At 43.0% G+C, this 23,859-nt stretch overlaps 6 protein-coding genes across 7 annotated transcripts; 3 read left to right on the top strand and 3 right to left on the bottom strand.

Annotated features, from left to right (window-relative positions):
* The first annotated feature begins 547 nt into the window (after positions 1-547).
* Positions 548-4,226, top strand: LOC111065784 (S-formylglutathione hydrolase). Of its 2 annotated transcripts, none has more exons than XM_022354175.2 (2): positions 548-770; positions 3,334-4,226. In XM_022354175.2, exons 1-2 carry the CDS (start codon positions 612-614, stop codon positions 4,198-4,200), a joined length of 1,026 nt encoding a protein of 341 aa, XP_022209867.2. In that variant the 5' UTR covers positions 548-611; the 3' UTR covers positions 4,201-4,226. The 2 variants fall into 2 exon arrangements, with proteins under 2 accessions (XP_022209867.2, XP_022209868.2); XM_022354176.2 differs by lacking the exon at positions 548-770 and adding an exon at positions 3,162-3,263.
* Positions 1,140-2,419, bottom strand: LOC111065782 (E3 ubiquitin-protein ligase RNF113A). Its single transcript, XM_022354174.2, has 3 exons — positions 2,275-2,419; positions 1,487-2,216; positions 1,140-1,423 (listed from the first exon to the last, which is right to left on the bottom strand). Exons 1-3 carry the CDS (start codon positions 2,381-2,383, stop codon positions 1,189-1,191), a joined length of 1,074 nt encoding a protein of 357 aa, XP_022209866.2. The 5' UTR covers positions 2,384-2,419; the 3' UTR covers positions 1,140-1,188.
* Positions 4,227-4,746: 520 nt separating the features above from the next.
* Positions 4,747-23,630, top strand: LOC111065785. Its single transcript, XM_022354177.2, has 3 exons — positions 4,747-4,906; positions 11,112-11,447; positions 23,479-23,630. The coding sequence occupies exons 2-3, from the start codon at positions 11,387-11,389 to the stop codon at positions 23,622-23,624; spliced, it is 207 nt and encodes a 68-aa protein (XP_022209869.1). The 5' UTR covers positions 4,747-4,906; positions 11,112-11,386; the 3' UTR covers positions 23,625-23,630.
* Positions 5,815-6,696, top strand: LOC121404763. Its single transcript, XM_041595022.1, has 2 exons — positions 5,815-5,973; positions 6,042-6,696. The coding sequence occupies exon 2, from the start codon at positions 6,054-6,056 to the stop codon at positions 6,408-6,410; it is 357 nt and encodes a 118-aa protein (XP_041450956.1). The 5' UTR covers positions 5,815-5,973; positions 6,042-6,053; the 3' UTR covers positions 6,411-6,696.
* LOC111065781 (protein I'm not dead yet 2-like) lies at positions 13,282-16,154 on the bottom strand. Its single transcript, XM_022354173.2, has 10 exons — positions 16,039-16,154; positions 15,836-15,974; positions 15,658-15,774; positions 15,454-15,602; positions 15,276-15,390; positions 15,021-15,202; positions 14,622-14,957; positions 14,460-14,554; positions 14,311-14,397; positions 13,282-14,246 (listed from the first exon to the last, which is right to left on the bottom strand). Exons 1-10 carry the CDS (start codon positions 16,044-16,046, stop codon positions 13,795-13,797), a joined length of 1,680 nt encoding a protein of 559 aa, XP_022209865.1. The 5' UTR covers positions 16,047-16,154; the 3' UTR covers positions 13,282-13,794.
* Positions 17,057-19,672, bottom strand: LOC111065780 (protein I'm not dead yet 2-like). Its single transcript, XM_022354172.2, has 12 exons — positions 19,565-19,672; positions 19,355-19,493; positions 19,166-19,282; positions 18,960-19,108; positions 18,736-18,906; positions 18,543-18,668; positions 18,132-18,467; positions 17,961-18,055; positions 17,820-17,906; positions 17,564-17,757; positions 17,372-17,509; positions 17,057-17,286 (listed from the first exon to the last, which is right to left on the bottom strand). Exons 1-12 carry the CDS (start codon positions 19,579-19,581, stop codon positions 17,116-17,118), a joined length of 1,740 nt encoding a protein of 579 aa, XP_022209864.2. The 5' UTR covers positions 19,582-19,672; the 3' UTR covers positions 17,057-17,115.
* Positions 23,631-23,859: the final 229 nt, after the last annotated feature.

Raw genomic sequence — 23,859 nt, forward strand, 5'->3', positions numbered from 1 at the left:
CGAAGAGAATGTGTGGCTGGCTGGCTGGCTTGCTGGCTGCTTTGCTTCGATTCGTTACAATTGGCCAATATTCTGGCTTTGTGCTGGTGAACAATGCGGCGCTTGGCTGAAGTTTTGGCAGGAGAGATTTCTGATTTTAGCGTGCCAAAGCAGAAGCAGTCAAAGGGAAGGAAGGACCACCAATACCCATATTCCCTCACGGATAACTCTCTATTTCTCTTTGCCTTTTACTTTTTCCTTTCTGCTTCTGCACTGTGTGTCTGTGCCTGTGTGTGTGTTTCTCTATGGGTGTGTACTGGGGCGCACAAGACCGGAAATGAAAGTTCTGCCAATTGAATTATGGATATAAAATTGCGCTTGACTTTCGCCGCTCAGCCAGGTCCAAGGAGGATGGGTCTTCAATTTGTGTTCTTTTGATTGTTTTGCGCTTGATTGCCCCTCAGAGAGCTGCAGATGGAGAGCAGAGAGTGGACCACTCTAGTCCACAAAGAAAGTTCAAGTACTGATCTCTGCCTAGACCTAAATGTCAACATTATGCCATCGAAATTCCACAATTATTCACATTGCCCCCCAAAAGACTGTAAGCATACAAATTTGTTGTAATATTCAGTATGCCCTCTGGCTCAAGCAAAAAACCGCGTTTGAAGCGCACTGCTGCAGGCCCATCGTTTAAGCTGCCGAGCATCAGTGGAATGAGTAGCTTCGCCTTTACATACAGCCCGCAAAAGAAGAAATTGGGTGTGCTAAGTTTTGGCCATATTATGACAGCGGTGAGTTCTATAGGGGCGGGCTCCGAAGCACACAAGAAACAGCAGCCATATCCGTATGCCTGTCTGTTTCTGTACTCTCTGTTGCGACAGGACTAGACAACAGATCGAACAATTATATCATATATGTAGCTGCCATTTGCACTGTAGTTTTACATTAATTCTGCATCGACTTTTCTTTTTATCTCCTATACTTTAGCTATGTATATAGCAGCCAATCTGTGCGTAGCTGGCCTTCGAGTGATCGTCACATTCTTCTCAGTACACAGTACATCCTCAGGCACGTAGGCAGCGCAGCGTTAGGAATAAGCTACAAAGAGCAGGGCAAATCCCGTACATTGATTGTTCTCTCAGCTACATGTGTGGGCTGTTCTAAGACCCGCGTTTTATACAAAAATTTCAAACACAAATCACATTATTCTTAATCGCTATCTTCGGAGGAAATCTCCTGAGTTTTCTCCTCTCCCTGATTGTGCTCTTCTGCCGCTGCAGTCTCATCATCGCTATCGCCAGATTCCATGGGTTTCGCTTTGAGGCGGGCCATCAGTTCTTTGGCCGGATTGAAAATGCCATTTGTCTGCTGCGAACAAATTATGCAGCGTTGCGACTTTTTGTACTGTGCCAGGGCGCACTTTTCACAGAAATAATGTTTGCATCTGCACAAAAAAAGAAATATAAATATCAATAACCGCCAGATATAAATTATGGAATTCCCTCACTTGGTCACCACAGGATTGACAAAGGTCTGGCGACATATGTGGCACTTGAAGGGCAGCGATTCCTCGTCCGAGTGGATCTCGTACTTGCCATCGTCCCCATCCGATTCACAGTCGCCGCGACGTTGCGCCTCGTGATCGGCTTCCAGCTGCCAGCCGGCCTTGTAGTCGCTGCGATCGTGCAGGAACTTGCAGCTGTCACCAAAGCCACAGTAGCCCGTCTCCTTGTAGTCCTTGCAGATATCCGGCTGGTAGTCCCAGCGCACGGTGGCTCTGAGGTGAGCCGGCGCCCGAATGGGTCCGCTGCGCACCATTCCAGAGCTGGCATTACCCGCCGCCGTATCCTGCTTTTTGTAATACTGGGCATAGTTGTTGATGCCACGGTAGATCTTGTCGTCGGCCTTGCCCTCCAGCTCCTCGTTGATCTTCAGCGCCCGGGCATGTATTGCCTGAGCATCGCGATCCAGTTCCGTGTCCATTTCGTTGACTGAAGTGGCACCCTGATCCTGGGGACCACTGGGCAGCGCCTCACGTTTCGATTTGTATGCCACGCCCAGTCCATCATCTTCGGATTTGCCATCGCTGGATGTGGCCTCCTCCGTGACACCCGCCTGTCGCTTGGCCTTGCTCACCGTCTTGGTGCTTTGAAAGTTGGGATTTGTTCGTTTGCGGCGGTTCTCGGCCCGCACAAGAGCACTGGCCTTGTTCTGGGTCTCCTCATCGCTGCTTTTGGCTGTTTTTTATAAGATTATTGCAGTGTTTTTGTTGTTTGGCGGTAAACCGGCACGTACCTGAATCATTGCTGCTGCTGCTCTCCTTCTTGCGGCGCATGGCAGCTCCTCTGTTAATGTTCCGCTTCTTGAAGCCAAAGGCTGAGGTGCTTGACTGTTCCTCGGACATCTCTTAATTTTTTTTTTATTAAAAAATGAGTTGTTTTCTTAAAAAATGCAAATTTGGAGGCAAAGTCGCAGAGTGATAACGATAAAAAAGGCGAAAAAATAAATATCAAACGAGACTTAACCCACTTAGCACCCCTCTGTTTAAAAAGTTGAGCATCCTTTGTTAAACTGCGGAAAATAATACTGTTTGTAAGGGCTCCTTGTAGCTCCATCCTCGTCTTTACTTACAAAACAAAAATTACCACCGACATCTTTCACCTGTAATGCGTAAAATATTTTAAAGTTACATACATTTTGTGAAAATATTAAATACCACCCTGGGCGACAATGGGATAATGAACGAATAAAGTGACCAGTCGCAAAATACCATTACATACCAGGAAGTTGTTCAAAAATACCAGTATACCATGATAAAATTAAATACTATTTGCTCAATTTTGGCATCAACAAGTACCATATTACTGCTTTTATCGACAAAATTTCAACGAGAATTTTGAAAACCATCACGATTTGAGATAACATTGCTAGTGTTGTGTAACAAGAAAGTTAATGTTACAGATGTTACAAATGTTACATACAGATATCCACGTTAGTTTCGCTGTTGATAATTACATGAACATGTAGTTAATATGTATCAAATGTGTAGTTAACATGTAAAAGTTGTTTGTCTTTTTGTTTAAACTATTTTTTATTAGCATTGCAATTAATAAGAGCCCTTAAATCTTGTAGAAAATCGGAAAAAAATAAAATTACGGTTTAATAAAAGTTTTAAATAAAGTTTTTTAATTGTGGATTAAGTGGGCTCATGTGAACTTCCACTGAACAGCAAAAAAACTGGTTCGTTCACGAACACTAGTTTATTTTTGGAAAAACAACAACACGTAAATTTAATCTTTAATATTTCTTGAATTAAGGCAATTAAACATACTTAATCCCCTTTATTACTTGCAGAACATGGTGCTCGAACTTATTTCCAGTGTAAAATGCTTCGAGGGCGAGCAGCGCGTGTACCAGCACAACTCCAGGACGCTGAACTGCGACATGACCTTTGGCGTGTTTCTGCCGGCTGCTGCCCTTGATAAGACGCCCTGCCCGGTGTTGTTTTTCCTCAGCGGTCTCACCTGCACGCACGAGAACTTTATACAGAAGAGCGGCTTTCAGCAGCACGCCGCCCAGCACGGAATCATCGTGGTCAATCCGGACACCTCGCCCCGTGGCCTCGAGCTGCCCGGACAGGATGATGCGTACGATTTCGGGAGCGGTGCCGGCTTCTATGTGGATGCCAAACAGGAGCCCTGGTCGAAGCACTACAAGATGTACAGCTATGTTACCGAGGAACTGGTCGAAGTGGTCAATGCCAATCTGCCAGTGGCGGCCGGAAGGCGTGGCATCTTTGGCCACAGCATGGGCGGACACGGAGCCTTGATCTGTGCCCTGAAGAATCCCGGCCTCTACAAATCGGTGTCAGCATTTGCACCCATTGCCAATCCCTCGGAGGGTGCATGGGGCAAAAAGGCTCTCACCGGCTACATTGGCGCCGACACGTCCGACTGGGACCAGTGGGATGCCACCCGACTGGTCTCCCAGTACGAGAGCACGCCCCAGGAGCTGTTCATCGATCAGGGACTGGCGGATAACTTCCTTGCTGCCAAGCAGCTGCTGCCGGAGAATCTACTGGCGGCCGCCGACTCCAACGAGCATATCCAGACCATCTACAAGCAGCGCGAAGGCTACGATCATGGCTATTTCTATATATCCACATTTGTGGGCGAGCACATTGCCTACCATGCCAATCTGTTGAAGGCGACCAAAGTTTAAGCATTAAATTCTGTGAACATACCACCAAACATCAAACGAACTGAATCGAATCTCTGCCATGGAGCACAGCATTTTGGCTCCGCACGAAGCCCAGCCCAGCCACTCGTTTTGTGGGGTGGTGGTGGTAAAAGCTCGCGGCGTAGTAAAAGCTCTCCAACTGTTCGCTCGTATCTTTCACAGACAAATGCAAAGTGGTTTTGGCATCCTTCGTCTGATTCGGCTTGGCTTCATGTTCATTCATCACAAGCCACACAGGCTGGGGGCCACAGTTAGTACAACAAATACCGTCGGCCAGAGCAGACGCTGCGCCACAAAACACGCAACGAACGCAACGACAGATTCATCCGGGTGGACGACATCGTATCTCCGTTTGGCGCCATATTTACTTAGACCAGTCCTGAGTCCCTTACGCTGTGCGTGTGGCCCGTTCGTGTGCGTGTTTGTTTGTGTAATTTCGCGCGCTTTTGTGTCGCCTGGCGGGCTGCTGCTGTGCGAGTGTGCGTGCGGGGGTCAGAAAAGTACTGAAATTGAAACTGGAACCCCGGAGCCGAGACCCGACCCAACACACCCCCCAAAAAAAGGATATTTGAAAGGCATGAGATTTGCGGCCAACTGCTGGACAACTGCCAGTCAACCGAGATAGATCTTAATTAGTAATTTAATGGCAGTTGGCAGACAACAATAGCTGTGGTAACTGGCTGCCGGGGTAAGCGCTCAGCCATATGGCCAATATAAATCAATTACAGACTTGCTTTGGTGGGTTCTGCACACCATTCAGGTGTGGTTTGCCCTCTGCCCGACGCCATTCTATACCTATAAGGGACTTTGCAGGGAGTGGGAGAGTGGCTGGGTGTGGGATGGTCGTCGTCTAGGGAGGCTACGTTGTTTATGGCCACCGTTTTACTGCATGCTGAAATTTTTATACTTCCATCAGCACTTCATTTTTCACAGTTCAGAGTCAAGTTCACGCATCACCTACCAACCAACCAACCAACCAACCAACCAGCCAACCCGATAACAATCCATCAACCTCCGTTTGGCGTTGCGTCAGGACCTGGCCAATATGGTTTTGCTCCCCAAAAAAAAATATACGTTTAATTTTAAAGCATTTAAGCCGTGTTTTTAGCACCCTTAATTTGCATATTATGATTTAGGTATGAATGAGCCATTTCTATTATGAAATGGGACTTGGAAAAGTGCCCGTGGGGAAGCTGCTGTCTGTTCTGTGTTCTAGGAATTGTTGTTACAGTTTTTATTAATGGTCTTTTATTACACTTTTAATTTTACGCATTCTTCTTTAAGCGGTTTTGGGATGTGCGTTTCTATTGAAGATTCTTCTTACCCAAAGCTCAAATTATATTTAGAATCAGCAACTTTATGGGAACGGATGCCATGGCAGCAGACAGTATGGCTACAAGTTCTGTAGCTCTGATGATATGAATCAGCTATGAACTAATGATATTGCAGCAGCTATTGACGTCAATCACTTGGTTCTGAGTCAGTTTGTTCTATAAATCGTTGGTAAATAAGTAGAATGCCATATGAAATACCATAAATCAGATATTTGGGCTGTATGGAGCTAAAAAAAAGTCTACGAAATATCAAATATTCAACGAATCTAGGCTCAAAACCTTGATTCAAACAATGTCTCATTCAGCGTGACAATTCTTCAATTTCTACACGAAAATATCTGACACATTTCTGGTAAACTTTCCAAATCCCTTTCGCTACTAGCTGTAAACCCTTTGAGCCTTGTGAACCACTTAACCAAGAGTAAGTAAATTAATTATAATTTTCTGCGTACCCGTGGCCTAACTTTTCGGGCCTTTGCTTTTCCTAAGGCTTAGCGCAATATGATTCCAATGCTGTCAGTTATGACGATGAAGTCTGGCTTTATTTACAAACTAGACGCTTCGAAGTATGTCCATATATTGAGCATCAATTTGGAAAAGGGCTTCGATGCCGAATTGCAACTTCACTCCCATGGCAGTAAACGTGTGTTGGCCAAACTCGATACCAAACACCTCCAAAAATCCATTGACATGTTTGTGTATGTGCACGATTCCATTGCCCTGAAAAGTGAAACAAATGCCACCGTGGATGTGTTGGGCTATATCGAGGGTTTCTACTACGGAGTGCCCGGAAAAGAGTTCAAACCTCTGGAGACTGTTTTTCATGAAATGAAAATACCAACTCATGTTAACACATAAAAAAAACTACTATGCATGTATTATACATATGTATGTGGAACAAAATCTGTACAAAAATATAAATCAAATTAATCTGGAAATATGCCACAATTGACATTTAAACCTGGTAACCCTGGTGCTGGTTTTGCAGAAGCGCAAACCAAATGAAGAAAATATTTAGATCACAGAATAGTTCCAGTTCCACATACATATCAATCATATCTGTATTTGCATCCGAAGCTTCACTCTGTTCACTGTTTTCGTATGCAATTAAATTGATTTGCGTATAAAACACAATAATGCCTTAAGCACAATTGAATCAACCTTGTTTTCCATTTTCAAATTTGCATTATAAAGCAATATTTCACCCTCCTCCCCACCCCACCACACATATTTTCCTGTTTTGTTGCTACAAAATACGCTTTTAATTATGAAATTTCTAGCTGAATCTCTTATTAGCATCTATCCGTGCATTTGCCATTGCTGTGGCAGCTACAAAAAAAAAAGTAGCAAAAAGGAGATGTGGAAAAGTTTCCATTTAAAGTAGAACACGTCGCGCAATATTTAATGGAACCGACTTGAGCTATATTTCCATTTATCTACTCGTGGTGCTGTGGCACTCGAACGAGTTTATATTTTTTCAATTTTGTTCACTGAAAGCTTAAGGGAAATCCGGTTAAGACTGTTGTGCGTCGATTCTCATTCAACGAAGAGCAACACGAATCCTTAAAGCACAGAAATATCTGACTGGATTTGTGCTTTACACTTGGACAATTAAAAAATAAGATTGATTGAAGGTTTCCCCTGTCTAGTTATAGGGCTTACCGGCACTCAAAGCAAGAGGTAAATAAATGTATTTGCCTTGCAGTTTATGGTGGAAAAACTAATTTGGTTAAGCTATTGATATTACATTAAAGGAATGGCAAATGGATCAATAAAAGAAAATTAGGGAAAAATGAGCAAAAAATGGCAAAGAGGTTAAAGCATTCATCATTGGCTGTTTATTTGGGCAACTATTTCAAGTTTCGCAAGAATAATAAAACAAATATATATGTATATAGATGACGTTGGACGTGAGGACGTGACCCAAGAAATATTCGAAATAAGTTTTATTTTTAAGTCTTTGCAGCTAGAAGTTTGATTGCTGTTGTTCGAAAGCAAATCAATCAATCAAAGAAAAACGAGGAGATATGTAAAAGTTTCTCTAAAATGTAACCACAGTCTGCACCCACAATAACTGAATATTTTATGTTCTAAATGGTTGGAGAAAATCAACCCAAAAACTGTTGCCATAATTTAATTATTCAAACGCGTTTGATATTGTATACAAAATGTAACACTGTGTGCCATATATGTATGCCCTACTAGCCCTCCCAAAGGAATCAATTTCAATTTATTTACTTGTTTCCTCTGCAAATAAGTAACCCTTAAAAATACACGCGTGAAAGTTTTTCTGGGGACGCCACTGAACTCTCTCTCTCTCTGTAAAAATAAAAGCATACATTTAAAAACAAAGCATCCATTAGCACATCAATTAAGCAACCTTATGTACATATTCCACCTGGATATATATATTTATGTACGAGGGCATATACACACGAGGGTATTGCACAGTTACACGTACTTTTCTCCATATAAAGTACTTGAATTCACACGCACAAAAAAACTGAAGAACGAATCGGTTTGGCATTTCCCATTTTGCATTTTGCATTCCCATCGAGTGCTGCTCTGAGCCTGACTGACAATTAGGCCAATCATGAGGAATCACTTGCCCTGACAAACACCAGAGCGACGTATGCACATACGTATGTACAAATTGATGTATTGTTTTTTGCATGCTGATTGAAGAACGGGTAGGGTCGATGGACAGGAACCTTGGGTCGAAGGCACGCAAATTCAACGTAAAATGTACGCCATCCAAATAATTTAGACAATGGCACTCGTGCGCACACGCCATGCCCAGGAAACGGGATGTGGCATACACCACACCACACACACAGACAAAGCACACACTCTCATTCAAACACACACATTAACACTCCAACTCAACACAGACACAGAGACAAGGAGAAAGTGAGGCCAAAAACAGACAATACGCAGGGGGCGACAATTTTAGTGCTATTTTCGGGCATCACTTGGCTTTACAGCCAGGCCACACACGCGGCACGGAACGGAACGGGACGGGACGAAAAGGCGCGGAACCTATGGGGACCCCTGATATGGATGCCATCACTCGAGCTTCCTCTTGCTCATCCGCACGGACTGGTCCCTCCTGCCCTTCTTTGTGGCTCTGGCACTGAGCGAAAAAAAACTATATTTAGGGAGCAATTTTTGGAACTAGTTGAAGGTCTTTTGGCTGCCTTGAAAGATATCATTGAAAATGCCTGCTCAAAGGTTGGCTGCAGAGTGGGCCAGGGCTTAGAGTTGCTTGGATTATTTATTGATAATAGATAATAGATCTGTGCCTAACGTTTTTCTTAGTGCATTCTATCTTGTGTATCTGCTGTCCGAACATATGTTCTCACTTAGTCTGGGACGCGTCCTTGCTCCCCAGCAGCTTTAGCTGTACCTACGTACCTCGTGCACTCCACTACAGGCGACAGCAGCACAATGGAAAAACAAACAGAAAAGCGAGGAAAACTTTTATTATTTTGTATGGGTTTGTTGTGGGTTCTCCGCAGCAGGGCAGGGAAGCAGCAAAAATAAAGAAAAAGGCGGAATTGCTCTTTGAAGGTGTAATTGAGTTTGAGCTGAAAGTACGTGCAAGAAATCACTAAAACTTTGGATGATGTGATCCACTAGAAACTTTGAGTTCATAATCGCGTGGGTTGCCCCGTGCCCCGAACGCCTTCCTGAATGGTTATATGCAAAATGGATCCTGCATGTATGCACTTTAATTTGAATAACTTTATGCACACATAACATATTGTTTATGCCATGTGTGGAGTGGAGGAGGGGATACATGCATGCCGTAACCTGTGCGTGGAAGCTAATAAATGGTATCGAAAGCTAAGCCAATTGCCAGCCCCACACAGCAAAAGTTTCTGATGCACAAAGTTTTTTTTCGCTCACGAATCCCTACATAGATTGTTGCCTGAGTGACTGATGTGTGATAGGGGGCATCGATGTTGAATTTTGTGGCAGTTCCTACGTGCTCTTAGTTGTTCAGCTATTAGGCAACAAGGCCACTAAAGTTGTGGCAGCTGATTGATGTGGCTAATATATAGAGTAAGTTTGTTAAGCTTCGTATTCGTATTATTTGCTTATCTTAAGAATTAATTTGATTTTTAATGAAATTTACTTGAAAACTGCTTCACAAAGAGCAATAAAAATCAATTTCAATTCAATTTATATTCATAGAAAAGCAACCTAATCCCACTTAATTCCACTGCAAAACATTTCCAGGTTGTTGGTGGGGCGGGGGGAGAACCTCGAACACCATTAAAACAAAGCTCAGATTTCTGTTCAAATTTATCGTCTGCAAATTGCGTTCTTCTCATTTACGGAAAGCAAATACCAAAGCTCATTAAACGCATTCCATGCCCTTGCTAAGAGGCTCTCTCTCTCTCGCTGCTACAGAAAATGGAGCAAGCCAACTGGAGAAATGCATCAGGCATCAGGCGGCGCACCTCTGACCCAGCTTTTGCCGGTTGAAGAAATTGGCAATGCAATTCCCAAATTGCTTTCACTAAGCCTTGGCAGTGTCTAGTGCCCAGCGGGTGTGTAGGGCAACAATTTATTTATGCCACGAGGCCAAAGTTACGCCTTCACACACACACACACACACAGAGATAGAGGTGTACTATCCTCGCATGTACCCACACCTTTTCCCCACTAAAGCTTCTTACACTAATTGCACTAATTGAACACAATTTATTGTTGCCAAGATACCTACGTGAAGGAGTGCAGGAGGGAGCCATGAAGCAACAAATAACCCAATAGCGGCTCCATCTTCCACTGCCACACACACTCCTTGCTGTCGCTGTAGCTGTTGCTGCTGGTGACATGCTCCAAGTGGCAGCCATTTGGTTAATATTAAATAAGTACATGCATATTAATTATATGCATAATTACACGACCAGGCGCGACAGCAGCATTTCATGTTTGCTGTGTTGGGTGTTTTTGGTATAATTAAAACGGGTCCTGACATTGCGTATACGTAACGTGACTAAGGCACAAAATTTGGAGTGTTCCCACGAGAGTTATTTCCCTTATTGACAAATTGAAACGTGGCAATTTAATCGAATTTTGGAGACAACATAAAAAGCAATCGAGAGTGCAAAATTATGTGTTTTATTTTGTACATATTAAAAGACTTTATGGGAGCATCTTCTTTGGGCAATATTCAGAGTACAAATGCAAGCTTTAGTTTGATATTCATGCGGAAATATATACCTAAATTATTATTTTATGTATTCGCCCATTTATATTCCACAACATTCCCTGCTTTGTTACTTTAATTAGCGTTTCCGAAATCCAGAACATCCCTCAGAACTTCCTTATGATTTTTTGCCTTCTGTTTTGTGCGCCCTCCTGGCATGTGTGTGCGGTGGGGATTTCTGATTTCTGAGTGCTTCAGACTCAAGTTGATTATGCTTCTGACAGAGTCATTAACAATTTGTGTGTCTGGGATTTGCTCAGATTTGATATGCATTCCTTACGCTAACTAGTCTTTTCCTTCTCTCTCTCTCTCTCACTCTCGCTGTGTCTATGTTGCCGCAGGAGCAGGACGCTCCAGAAGCACCAGAAGTTGGTGGCACCAGCAGCAAGAACTTGAGGAAACAGCACAGACAACAGGAACTGTGGCACAACCAAAAGCCGATCAGCAGCTCATTCAGCGTTGAGTGTTTTATGGTGCTAGACAGCAGCGGCAATAAGAAGAAGAACAACAACAACAACGGAACAACCTTAACAACCAGCGCCAGCCGCCTGCAGCCTACAGGGGCAGGGCAGGAAATATCATCCACGAAGCGAAAGGAACAAAGCCATTCAACAAGATGGCTGGCGGGGGTAGAACAGCCGGAAAGTACGGTTATTCGGACAACAGTTATTACAGTAGTAAGTGCCTAAAGATAACCCCGATTAAAATCTACTTAAATAAATATTATTATTATTATTTTCAATGTTGGAGCGGATAAGCATTATTAATACTTTTATTATTCGTTTATTTGCATGTTGCTTTGTGTCCTTTCCAGTCCTCTTTTAACCACTGTACATCCGGTATCCAGTCTTCTTGCTTCATTGGGGAGTACACTGAGAGAAAGAACTATTATATTGCATACAGTTTTACTTTCTTAGTTTCATATTAAGAAACGTTGTCACAAAAATAATTAGGTTTAAACTTTATTCAGAGTTTGATGTGATGTGGAATATGTTTAAAATTAGAAAGGAATATTTACAGATGGAGTAGGTTCGCGAAAAGCTTTCGTTTGGCGTTTGCCTGCAATCAAAATCGAACTCTTTTGTTCGTCGTGGAAAATTCTTTTTTTTCTTTAGAAACCTCCTCAAAATTGTAATGACTTCTACTGTTGCCAAATCTATTCATTCTTGATTCGTTTTGTTGATTTTCTGGTCTCAAATTCGTTTGATTTTCTCAGTGCGTGAGAAAAGCGGCTGGTTGCCCATTGTCTGCCTCGTCGCCCATTTGGCGAGTCTTATATTTGCCCCACTGGCGTCGACTTGACGTCCTCTTGTTCCTCCCTCCTGCCGAGCTACCCTACCACGCCCGGCATTCTTTCCTGATGAAGTCCCGCCGCATGCCATACCGTAATCAGTGTTGCACAGCGTGTTTTTATTTTTTTCTTTATTTATTTATTTGTACTCCCATATTCAAAGCTCATTCTTGCCACATTCTGTCCGTGTCTCACTTTTTTTTTATTACATTTATTTCGTTGCGTTGCTCATTCACATGAATACTCGTGAATGCGTGTGTGGAATGGGCATTTCCTTTGTTAGGTGGGGGGTGGTGTGCTGTGCTGTGCGTAAGTGGGTGTGCGTGTGTGCACAGATGATTTGTTTATGCGTATGTCAGCTGGGGGGGATTTTTGTGTTCGTTTTATGGGACATCCCAGCCACCCGCATACACGGCATAGTATTATCATTCACGCCTGAATGCGAGTGTGACATTTGAGAGCAAAGGAACAAGGTACTCGGACGGCCCCCGAAATGTGTATGAAAATTTCGAGTGGGTAAAGTTGCTTAGTCCGTTTAATCAAGTCCTGTCTTTATTGTGCTTCCTGCTAAAGCAAATTCCATTCTCATTCAGATAAACCATAGTTATTCACATTTTAGAAGCGTGAATGATTTCTTTTTGAGTGGCACAGCCTAATGTTGCAAGTACTTTACCCACAAATACGACTTCTTGCTGCGTTTGCATAAACTTTTTTGTTTGTTTGTTTCCTTCACGCAAAATGCCTCCAAAATTCACCAAAAAAGTCGCCTAAGTGTGTCTGAATACCCCCCCTAATGAACGCCCCCTAGCAACGGGAGGTACACGCCCACACGTAGCTACCAGCAATACACCCACCAGCAGCAGCTTATAGGAAGCTTTGAATAAGTTTATCATAGTTTTTGATTGCCACAAATTGTGCGTTATTTATGAGCTTGCACTGGCTCCCTCTTGCCCGCTGTGTAATCTATATCATTGGGGCAAGGATCCCACAGACAGGACCACGAAAAGGACCACCTGCTGTGGTTCTGTGTGTGTTTGTGTTTGTGTTTGTGTGTCTGTGGCTTAGCTCTCAGTGTTGGTAAATGGCATAAAATAAGCATTAAATAAGTTGTCATCGTGGCAATCGGATATCCCTGTGCGGTATATCCCTTCTGCCACGTGGCTGCGCTTTTAACCCTGGGGAAATCTAATTGAAAATAAATATTTATGACTTGATTGTTATTGCTGATATTAACGAGCGTTTGCGCATATATTTCATGAACATTCAGAGGGACTTACACATGCATTGGAATGTAATTTGATTTGTATTTAGTTTTTTTTTGGGGGGGTGTGTGGGTTTTATTTTTATTGGGAAACTTATTCCGCTGATTCGTGAGGCTTATGTATGCTAGATTTGTGTGCATTAATTGTTTGTACATGATACATACATGAGAGGAGAGCAGAAGAAGCAAAAATATTGGAATTTGTTTTGTCTTTGCGCCATCGTTAAATGTGCACATAATGTGTTATGTTTGTATATGATTAACATTCCAAATGGCTTACAAAGCCCTTAGTGGATTTGGGGTTTTGTGTCTGTGTGAGTGTGAGTGTATATGAAATGAGCCAAGGCGTTGGGCCAACACAGATCCATTTATGCCTTCCGTCATTCGGGGCATTGAGAATGTCTTTGTTAACTTGTGTGGCTTTAAAATCTGTTTTTTTGGGTGTAAGTGTCTTCAAAATAAGAATACGTGTTTAGGAGGTCTTTGCCCAATCCGGGAACTTTGCAGTCTCCGGGAAGATAATTTTGCCCCACTGACTGTTCAGCATCAGGATAACAAAGGCCCAAATTGTCGGCAATATGCCGGCTATGGCCAGGTACTTGGTCTTGATGCCAGCATAGCCAGATATAATGGCGTTGGGCGGAGTGCTCACTGGCAGATGATAGGCCATGCTGATGGCCAAAGTCGGAGGCAGCGTCAGCTTCAGGGGATGCATCTTAATGGCCAATGCCATTTCGCTGAAGATCGGTATGAGTATATTGCAGATGGCCACATTTGAGCTGAAAGCGGTGCAGAATAGGCCAATAAAAATGCACATGCCCTCGACGACAAGAGTTGGCATCTTGGAGGCGAATCCCAGCGAATCACCCAACATCTTGGCCATGCCACTGACCTTGCTGCCCTCGGCCAAAGCAAATCCACCGCCTGCAAACGACACATATATATGTACATATCTACAAAAATGAGTGGAGCCCGTGCTGTTACATACCCAGCAGAAAACATAGACCCCAGGGTGTATTCGTGTGTATGTAGACCCAGGAGAGCAGGGCATCCATGCTCTGACCCGTGTAAGGAGCTGCACAGATCGCAGTACAAAACGGATTAGGGCATAGCTAAGTAATGAATGGATCTACTCACGTTTGCCGCAACAGTACTTGAAGAACGTATACTGTGTGGGCAATGCGAAAAGCAATATGACGGGCAGCCAAACGGGAGGTCCACTGCCTATTTTCCTAATAACAAAAAAAAAATAATAATTAAACAGTGGCTCACACCCCACGCACTCCCATGAGTACTTACTGTGCATTTAGGAAGTCCCCCCAGCCAGGCACAAAGCCCGGCTTGCGTGTGAACAGCAGAAATACCATCAGTATGAACAGCAGCGTCACTTGTATCTCATGGCAGGTCATGGGTCCCAGTTCCGTGTGGCGTGCCTTGATCACAGTCTTCACCACATCCTGGCCCTCGGTGCCGCGCTTCACCTCCTTGCCCGTCTTGCTGTTGGGACGGAACAGACCCATGTGTGTGACTTGCAGCGAAAGATATAGCAGCAGTACGTTCACAATGACCACAAGTGGTATGGCATAGGCCATGAAAATGGGAAAATCAACGCTGGTCAACGATTTGGGAAATCGTCTGAGAGCGAGGGCAGGACACTGATATGAGAGCCACAAATGGGGAGCAACATTATTTGCTTACGTGTCGTATAAGCCCTTGAAGGTTAGATTTGTGCCAGTGCCAATTAATGTGCCACAGCCGCCAATTGTTGAGGCATAGGCAATGCCAAAATAGAAGGCCATCGATATGGTCGATGGATGTGGCGGATCGCCCTCCTCCATTGGTTCCTCCTCTTGCGTTTTGTACACAGTGAATATATTTTGCTGTAATATATATATATATATTGTAAATATAAATATAATCTAATTTAAAGCCAACTGTTTAACTATTGCTCACCGAATCGAGTTCGCTGAGCACAGCCTTGACAATGGGACACATCATGGCTGTGGCAGCCGAATTGGAGATCCACAATGAGATGAAACATGTCACCATAACCAAGCCAAAGTGTAGACTGCGTGAAAAAGGAGTAGCTGCATTGGTGGATCCTTCCCATGGATGCCCGTTCAGTACTTACCGCCTGGGGCTGCAGCCCACTATGAGTATGGTCTTCATGGCAATACGCTGATGCAGATTGCTATATTCGATGGCCAAGGCTATGATTAGGCCGCCAATAAACATCACAACGGTATCGGAAAAGTACAGCTTGCACACCTGATCGGAACTCTATATAAATTGATTAAATTTAATCAGGTATTAATCGATTCCCTCTGCCACTCACCAAAATATCAAAGAGTGGCAAAAAGACCACAGGAAATAGCGATGTCAAATAGAGAGGAATCGCTTCGGTTATCCAAAAGAGTGCCATATTGGACACCAGATACATGCATCTAAATGCCTGCAACTCACATCCTTTAAGCGAACATTATTCGTCAACATGCAAAGGGTGCCACACTTACTGGTTCTTTCTCTGTAACGCCATGGATCAGCAATGGCAAGGTCAACAATGGCATGAGAATTGTTGCTTTGCCCCGCCAATGGAAGCCGCAACATTTTCCCATGCTCCGCTTAGCCGGGATTGGCTCATTTGGTTCTGGTCTGTTCAATCAATGGTCGGTTAATGCCAATAAAACTCTAAATTGACAGTCATTCAACTACTTACTCAGCCATTTCGGCTGCACTTAAATTTGTGTGTGTTGTCTGTTTGTCAGCACACGTCTAGTACTGTGCGTTTTTTACAATGATTTTTGTTAACTGATTGAAAGGTGATATTTTGTAGGTATTTGCCATGACATACTGCGCCGGCAACAGCTCTAACAGAACAGCGCACTCTGTCTTTCCTTCCTCGGAATGGTTTCCACTGGAAATAATAATTGTACTTTATTGTCTGTGATAATTGTTAACAACAGACCTACATAATAAACCTAAAAAAAATAATAAAAAAATAAAAAAACATCTTGAAATCCATTAAAAACGAGAAGGAACGTGTGCGTCGCTTCTGGGGACGCGACTCTACTTATATCCGTACTCAGTCAGTATATACATTTTTGAGCTTATGATTTTTTCAAATTTTAGAATTAAAAAAAATTTACATTTTAGAATTAAAAAAAAAATTTTAACGAGGCAGAGTGTGCGAGCGAGAAAGAGAATGAGTAGCGGGTCTCTTGCTGAAGGAGGAGGGGGAAACAACAGAAATTAAGTCCTTCATTCCGGCTATAATTATGATCCGATCTGATTCAGATTCGGCAATCTGGTAGATATGGGCATTCTCTACGATACTGCGTCCTTAATTTGTATCGTATCGTTAAAATTGTGGCTGCCAGAGATTTTCGTCCTTTGAGGGGGCGGAAATACACTTGTAGCAGTGTGATATCACATGAGTCTGGAAACCAAATTTAGTTATTCTAGCTCTTATAGTCTCTGGGATCTAGGCGCTCATCGAGACGGACAGACGGACATGGCTCTATCGACTCGGCTATTGATGCTGATCAAGAATATATATACTTTATGGGGTCGGAAACGTTTCCTTCTCTGCGTTGCACACATCCACTTTTACCACAAATACAATATACCCCTTAACTCTTTTTTGAGTACGGGTATAAAAATCTCAAGCTAGAAAGTAGGCGCGCATTGTAGATCAGTATTTTTTCTCAAAGAAATTAACTTAAACTTTCATTGGAATTTTCCGTAATTTATTTTAATCAACATTATAATTTGCAGAGTCTTTGTTCTAAACAGTTTAATAAAAGCTCTTGAGTTCATCTAATAGATGTCCACGTGTCTTGTTTTTCCACTCTTTGGCCCAATCTGGGAACGTTTTCATTTCGGGAATGACTACCATTCCCCAGCTAATGCTATTCACAAATACCCAAAAGAGTCCCCAGAATGTAGGCAATAAGCCAGCTCTAATCTGCACGAGAGAGAGATAGAGAGGGATAGAGATCAATCGCTTGAGTGAATGACTGTATAAAAAGAGACTTAAAGATTAAGCTTACCAAATATTTGGTCTTGATGTTTGCGTAGCCACAGATGATGGCATTTGGTGGCGTGCTCACGGGCAACAGGAATACCAGACTTGTGATCAGACATGTGGGCAGAGTGAGCAATAGGGGATGTACTTCCAGGTGAAATGCCTGTGGGAAGAGAGCGGTTATGCGATGGTTATTTCAATGGAGATTTTTGCTTACCAATTCACAGTAAATGGGCAAGACAATGTTGGCCACCACCACGTTCGAGGTGAAGGCGGAGCAGAACAGGGTGAATACCAATAGAATCAGCAGCACCAATAGTATTGGCATCGCTGAGGCAAACGACATCGATTTGGCAATATACTTGGTCACTCCGCTCACTTTGCAGGCCTCGGCCAAAGCAAAGCCACCACCTGGGCGGGATGGAGGATGGATGCGATCAGTTAGAGGAGACATAGCTGTCATGGACACGTACCCAAAAGAAAGCAGAGACCCCAAGGCAAGGTGCGATGCAAGAAATCCCACGATAACAGAGCATCCATGGCTTGAGCGGGAAAAGGAGCTGCAAAGAGGCAATAAATATATTGAGAGATCTCTGAAGGGGGGAAGTACTCACCCTTGCCACAGCAATACTTGAAGAATGTGTACTGAGTGGGCAGTGCAAAAAGTAAAATCACACAAACACAAACTGTTGAAGATGTTCCAATTGGCCTACGAGAGGAGGAGCAGAGGATCAGAGGATCAGCCTACAGTATGAATATAAATATATATCCGGCACACCACTTACTGGGCATTGAGCAGAGCTGTCCAACCCGTAAAGACGCCCGGCTTGCGGGTGAAGAGTAATAGAATCATTAATGTGAATACGATAACCACTTGAATTTCATGAACACTCATGGGACCCAATAGCTTGAGGCGTTGCTGTAGAACGACCTTCACTTGGTCCTTATTATCGGTTGCCACTTTCAGGGCCTGGCCCGTCTTGCTGCCCGCTCGAAAGAGTGCCATGTGGGTGATTAGGAGGCTTATGTACATGCAAATCATGTTGGCGATCACAACGAGAGGACACGTATAGGCCATGAACAGAGGGAAACTGATTTCCTCCTTGGAAGTGGGAAAGGTTCTTAGGGGGGGCGGTAGGGTAGGGAGGTATGAAAATGGTTAGGAAACAAAAAAGAAACTTCATGCCAGTGCTTACGTTTCGTAGACACCCTTAAAGACCAGATTTGTGCCGGTGCCAATGAGGGTGCCACAGCCACCCACTGTGGCCGAATAGGCAACGCCAAAATAGAAGGACATGGCAACCTTTGACAGGTGCGCGGGTCTGTACAAAAAGATCAAACCTGAAATGTTAGTAAATTGTATGAAAAATGCTTAAGTCTATCACTCACTCGCCCTCCTCCATGGGTTCCTCCTCTTGGGTCATAAATACTTGAAAGATTTTCTCAGTTTCCATCTCATGAAGCACTGCCTTGACAATGGGGCACATCATGGCCGTACCCGCCGAATTCGATATCCATAGGCTCATAAAAGAACTAACCAGCATACAGCCAGCGAGTAAACTGAAATGGAACTTTAACTAGTAAAATTGAGAGCAAAAAATAGAAACACTTACCGCCTGGGACTGCAGCCCACAAGAATGATCGTTTGGAGTGCAATCCGTTGATGCAAATTGCAATATTCGATGGCCAGTGCAACGACCAAGCCGCCGTAGAACATCACAACAGTGCCGGAGAAGTAGTGCTTGGTCACATTTTCGGAGCTCTAAGGTAACATTTTTTGTTCTACGTTCGCCACTCTGGTCCATATATCAATACTCACCAAAAAGTTGGCAACTGGCAGAAACATGATGGGTAATAGCGCTGTCAGGTATAGAGGAATGGCCTCGGTTATCCAAAAGATGGCCATAATAACCAACAAATATAAGCAAACAATTTCCTAAAATGTGTACAAAATAATAATCAAAAGAAATAGCGGATAGGGTGGGGAGTAGGGGTGGGCTGTACTCACTGGCGATTCACTAACGTAACCATGGAGCAGCATTGGTAAGAGTATAAGTGGTACTAAAACGGTCAATTTTCCCCTCCAATGGTAACGGCAACATTTCCCCAAGCCCCTACCCACGGAGATTTTCTCGTTTGGTTCTGGTCTGGTTTGGTTTGGTTTTTAAACTTACTAAATGCACACAAAACAAATTTATTATATTTAAATTTAACTTACTCAATTGGTTCAGCCATTTTGTTAGAATTTACTGAATTGTACTGTGCATATGTTGTTTAGACTTGAAACAGAATGAAATTCTATAGTTCTCGTCGCATTCTTTGTTTGGGTTTGTAGTTGAAACAGTTTTAAAGGGGAGTCATGGAAATATGCTTTATTATTAAAGTGAGCCGGTCCCAGCTACTCATCGTCAGCATTTCCATTGCAGGAATCACCATAGGCTTTGGTGTACAGAATATTGACGTCTTGCTAACATAAAACACTCATTTATTAAATATTTATTTCATTATCGTAGCAATTAGCACACCGTCAATCAGCAGGCAACACTGGCAACGGGGCAACACTTTGATGTCATTTAATTGATAATTTCCTCTTCCACACTCCACTCCAATCCAAAACCAAGGCCAGCCCCGAACCCCAGTCGGTAGCAACCGGAAAGGTCAAATTGAAATTAAAGAAAGCTTACGGAGAAAAAAACCATAAAAGCGAAAAGTTGGGGGAGTCGCATCTCTGGGAACAAAAAGGTTTCGGTTTCGGTTTCAGTCTGGTCCAAATGAAATTCCTTAATGTTGGCCACAAAACACATTTCGAAGGATTTTTGTCAGTGACAGCCAGCAGGACAGCAGCAAACAAGCACACACAAAAGACGCACATAAGCACGCTTATACATATGAGACGGATATTACATAACCAATAGATGAATACTGGCTCCTGCTGCCTAGCTGCTCCTCCCGGCTGCTCCTACTTTTTTTCCATTCACATAATCTGTCAAATGACTTTATTGACTGTTGGGATTTCTGGGGAAAAACAATAAGCGAAATTTAATACAAAAATGGGAGAGCAGCAGAGCGACAGAGCAGGACATGTGTCCTTGAGTGTTGGCTCCCAAAAAATGGTCTCTGGGCTCATCCAGTCGTAAATCCGAATAATTTACGCTCAGTTAAGTTGTGGGGGCTCAGTTTTTCCATTTTTGGATTGCTTCAATTTGTGTGTGTCAAATGCGTTTTCCTTTCTTCTCATTCCTCATGCATTTTGCATATTTCCTGCTTTCATAATTCACAGTTTGACAGGGCCCAAAAAAAAGTTATGGGCAGGCCCCTAGGCATATCTATGAATTATTTCGCATGCCGCCTGTCCTTCGGCTCACTCTCACTTGGCGCTGGTCTGCCTTACACTTCTTAAGTTTGGCCAAAAGTTTTATTGCGCTTTTGATGTTTTAAGAAATTTGCGGTTTGGTTTTTCTTTTGATGTAATACTCAAATATAAATGGCCAAGCAATTTGTTTGAGGGGGAAACCCACAGAACTTTGACCGCACTGCAAACTTTTGATAATTAAACGAATTTCCATCTAAGGACGTTTGTGGTATGGAGAACCAAATACCACAAATCGAATTGGCCTTAATCATGTGCGAAAGGAAGTGTTTTTGAATGCAGCAAAGCCCCATAGGTAAGGATAATTACAGAGGATCCTCCACTGTGTGCTACATATCTCATTCTCAAGTCAATCGTCTCGGGCTTACTTCTTTTTTTTTTAGGTTCCCCCTTTCATTTGTTTTAATACACACGAATTTCGTATCTGTTAGATTTATTGGGTTGAAACAAACGCTAAAAACGGGCAGATCATTTGCGTTTTCTTGAGGCTACTTCTGGTACAGTCCTTCCTTAAACTGTAGTCTATTAGCACTTAAAAAATGGCAATAAATCGCAGACGGGCTTTGGATTTGTATTGCCTTGCCAGCAGGTAAGGCCGGTCTCTGCTGGGTCACGTCAGGTAAAAACAATCGAAATGATTGCCAATTTATCAGGAAAGCAAAATGACCATGAGCCATGAACCATGAGCAGCACTCAACGCCTAGATGCCAGCCAATCAAGTACATTGACCACACTCTCGCACACACACACGCACAATGTAGATGAGATTATTGTCCGGCATGGGGCTAGTGGCCAGCAGGACATTTTGGCTTTGAGGCGGCGTCGTCTTTGCCATACGAGAAGTCTAATTAACAAATCTGCAGCAATGGCTGGCGTCGTCGCTCTAACTTGTTTGATGTTGTGTGTGTGCTCTTTGAGCTGAACGCTCCATCGATTATGTGTTAAATTACGCATAAAGCAAACATCTGGCTACCCCCAAATGGGGCACCGTACAATGAGCCAGGGCCGCACACACACAAAAAAAAAAGCACAAGCAACGCTTAGAGGGTTTGATCAAATTGAAATTCGGGTGGGTTGGGGGCATGGTAAACATTATAACAAATGGCTTTCGTTTAAATTGAATCGAGAAAAATCTGGAAATTTATTGAATGCAGATGCAAATATTTACAGGGCTTCCCCGCAACAATTAATATTACGAATTCGTTAATTAAAAATATTAAATAAAATGTGTGAGCAAGATAAAGCATTGTGGTTATACCCTACAACATTTCAACTGAGAATCAAGGAGTATTAACCAGCTTAAAGGATTTAATTCTTGCCCCATTATTACGTGCTTAAGTCTGGGAATTTAATATTTTTTGTCTCTCTGCGTACATCTGTTCCCGTTGCATTAATAATCCAAAAACAAATACATGTACATCGTAAAATATTGAAATGGCTTTTGTAATAAAAATTCGAATTGCATGTTCAATCTTTATAATATTTTTATTTTGCTTTTTGTTCATTGCTTATTTTTATTATACCCGTACTCAAAAAAGAGTTAAGGGGTATATTAGATTTGTGGTAAAAGTGGATGTGTGCAACGCAGAGAAGGAAAATTTTCCGACCCCATAAAGTATATATATTCTTGATCAGCATCAATAGCCGAGTCGATATAGCCATGTCTGTCTGTCCGTCCGTCCGTCCGTCCGTCCGTCCGTCTGTCCGTCTGTCCGTCTGTCCGTCTCGATGAGCGCCTGGATCTCAGAGACTATAAGAGCTAGCGAAACCAAATTTGGTTTCCAGACTTATGTGATATCACACTGCTACAAGTGTATTTCAGAATTTCGCCCCGCCCCCTTCCGCCCACACAAAGGACGAAAATCTGTGGCAGGCACAATTTTAAAGATACGATAAAACTAAAAACGCAGTATCGTAGAGAATGCCCATATCTACCAGATTGCCAAATCTAGATCGGATCATAATTATAGCCAGAATGAAGAAATTAATTTTCTGTTCCTTCCCCTCCCCATCACGACGGAGACAACACAACTCATTTTCCTTCTCGCTCGCACACTCTGCCGCGTTCAGTGCGCGAGCAACCCCTAGCGGAGGAGATGTAGAATCTAAATGGTACATGTAGAATATACATGTTAGATGTATAATATAAATAGTATATGTAGATGTAGATAACAGATGTAGCAAAAAAATGTAAAATGTAAAATTTCTTTTTTTTTTTAAGTTCTAAATAATTATATGCTTAAAAATGTATATGCTGACTGAGTACGGGTATAAGTAGAGTCGCGTCCCCAGAAGCGACTCACACGTTCCTTCTCGTTTTTATGTCTTTTTCTGTTTTTTTCTCGTGGGGTGGGTTGATTGCCTTCGGCAAATATATGCATGAGCAACGTTTATTTTTTATAACAATGCATTTGTCATGCTCTGACCACATTCATTGTTGTCCAGGAGGCAGTACCTCATGCTGCTCCTGTGGCATCAATATGCATGTGGAGGGGGAGCCCTAACAAACCGAAATGTTGATTGACAAACAGGAGGACGAACAGGAGGAGGAGGAAACCAAGCCTGTGGCACCACCTGACAAGAATAATTGCCTGTAATTTGTCAAAAGGCGGCCTGTCCTCTAAATCTTTCCCACTCCTGGAATCTCTCACTTTTATCTTTTTGCATCTTTCCCGTTCAGCTCTTAAACTGTTTTATTTGTTGCCGTGTCTTTTCCAACACTCTTTAATCTGTTTCTGTTTCTTTTTGTCTTTTCTGTGCAGGTCACTCCTACAAGAGCATCAACGATGAGATTATTCTGGTCAGCATTATAATGGGCATCACCATACTGGTGCTCATCACCATCGCCCTGTGCTACATTGCGTATGAGAAATGCCAGAAGAAGCGGGAGTACTATATCAATGCCTAGAGAGGCCACATCTAGAATGGGGGTGGGGGCTGGGGGCTGGGGGTGGTGATTTCTGTGCCTGGGGGCTCAGTGAATCCCATGGTTTACTTTTTCTTTCAGTTGGTGTTTACTTTTCTCCTACTGTAGCCTGTGGTAGCGTAGCAAGGCTAAATGTCAACACGGTCTAGCAACAATGTTGACGTTGACGATTTAGTTGGCCAACAAAAATAACCAAGAGTGGCTTGCATCCTGCATA

This window comes from Drosophila obscura, unplaced genomic scaffold (assembly GCF_018151105.1).
Source record: "Drosophila obscura isolate BZ-5 IFL unplaced genomic scaffold, ASM1815110v1 contig_4, whole genome shotgun sequence".
In the NCBI taxonomy this organism is placed as follows: domain Eukaryota; kingdom Metazoa; phylum Arthropoda; class Insecta; order Diptera; family Drosophilidae; genus Drosophila; species Drosophila obscura.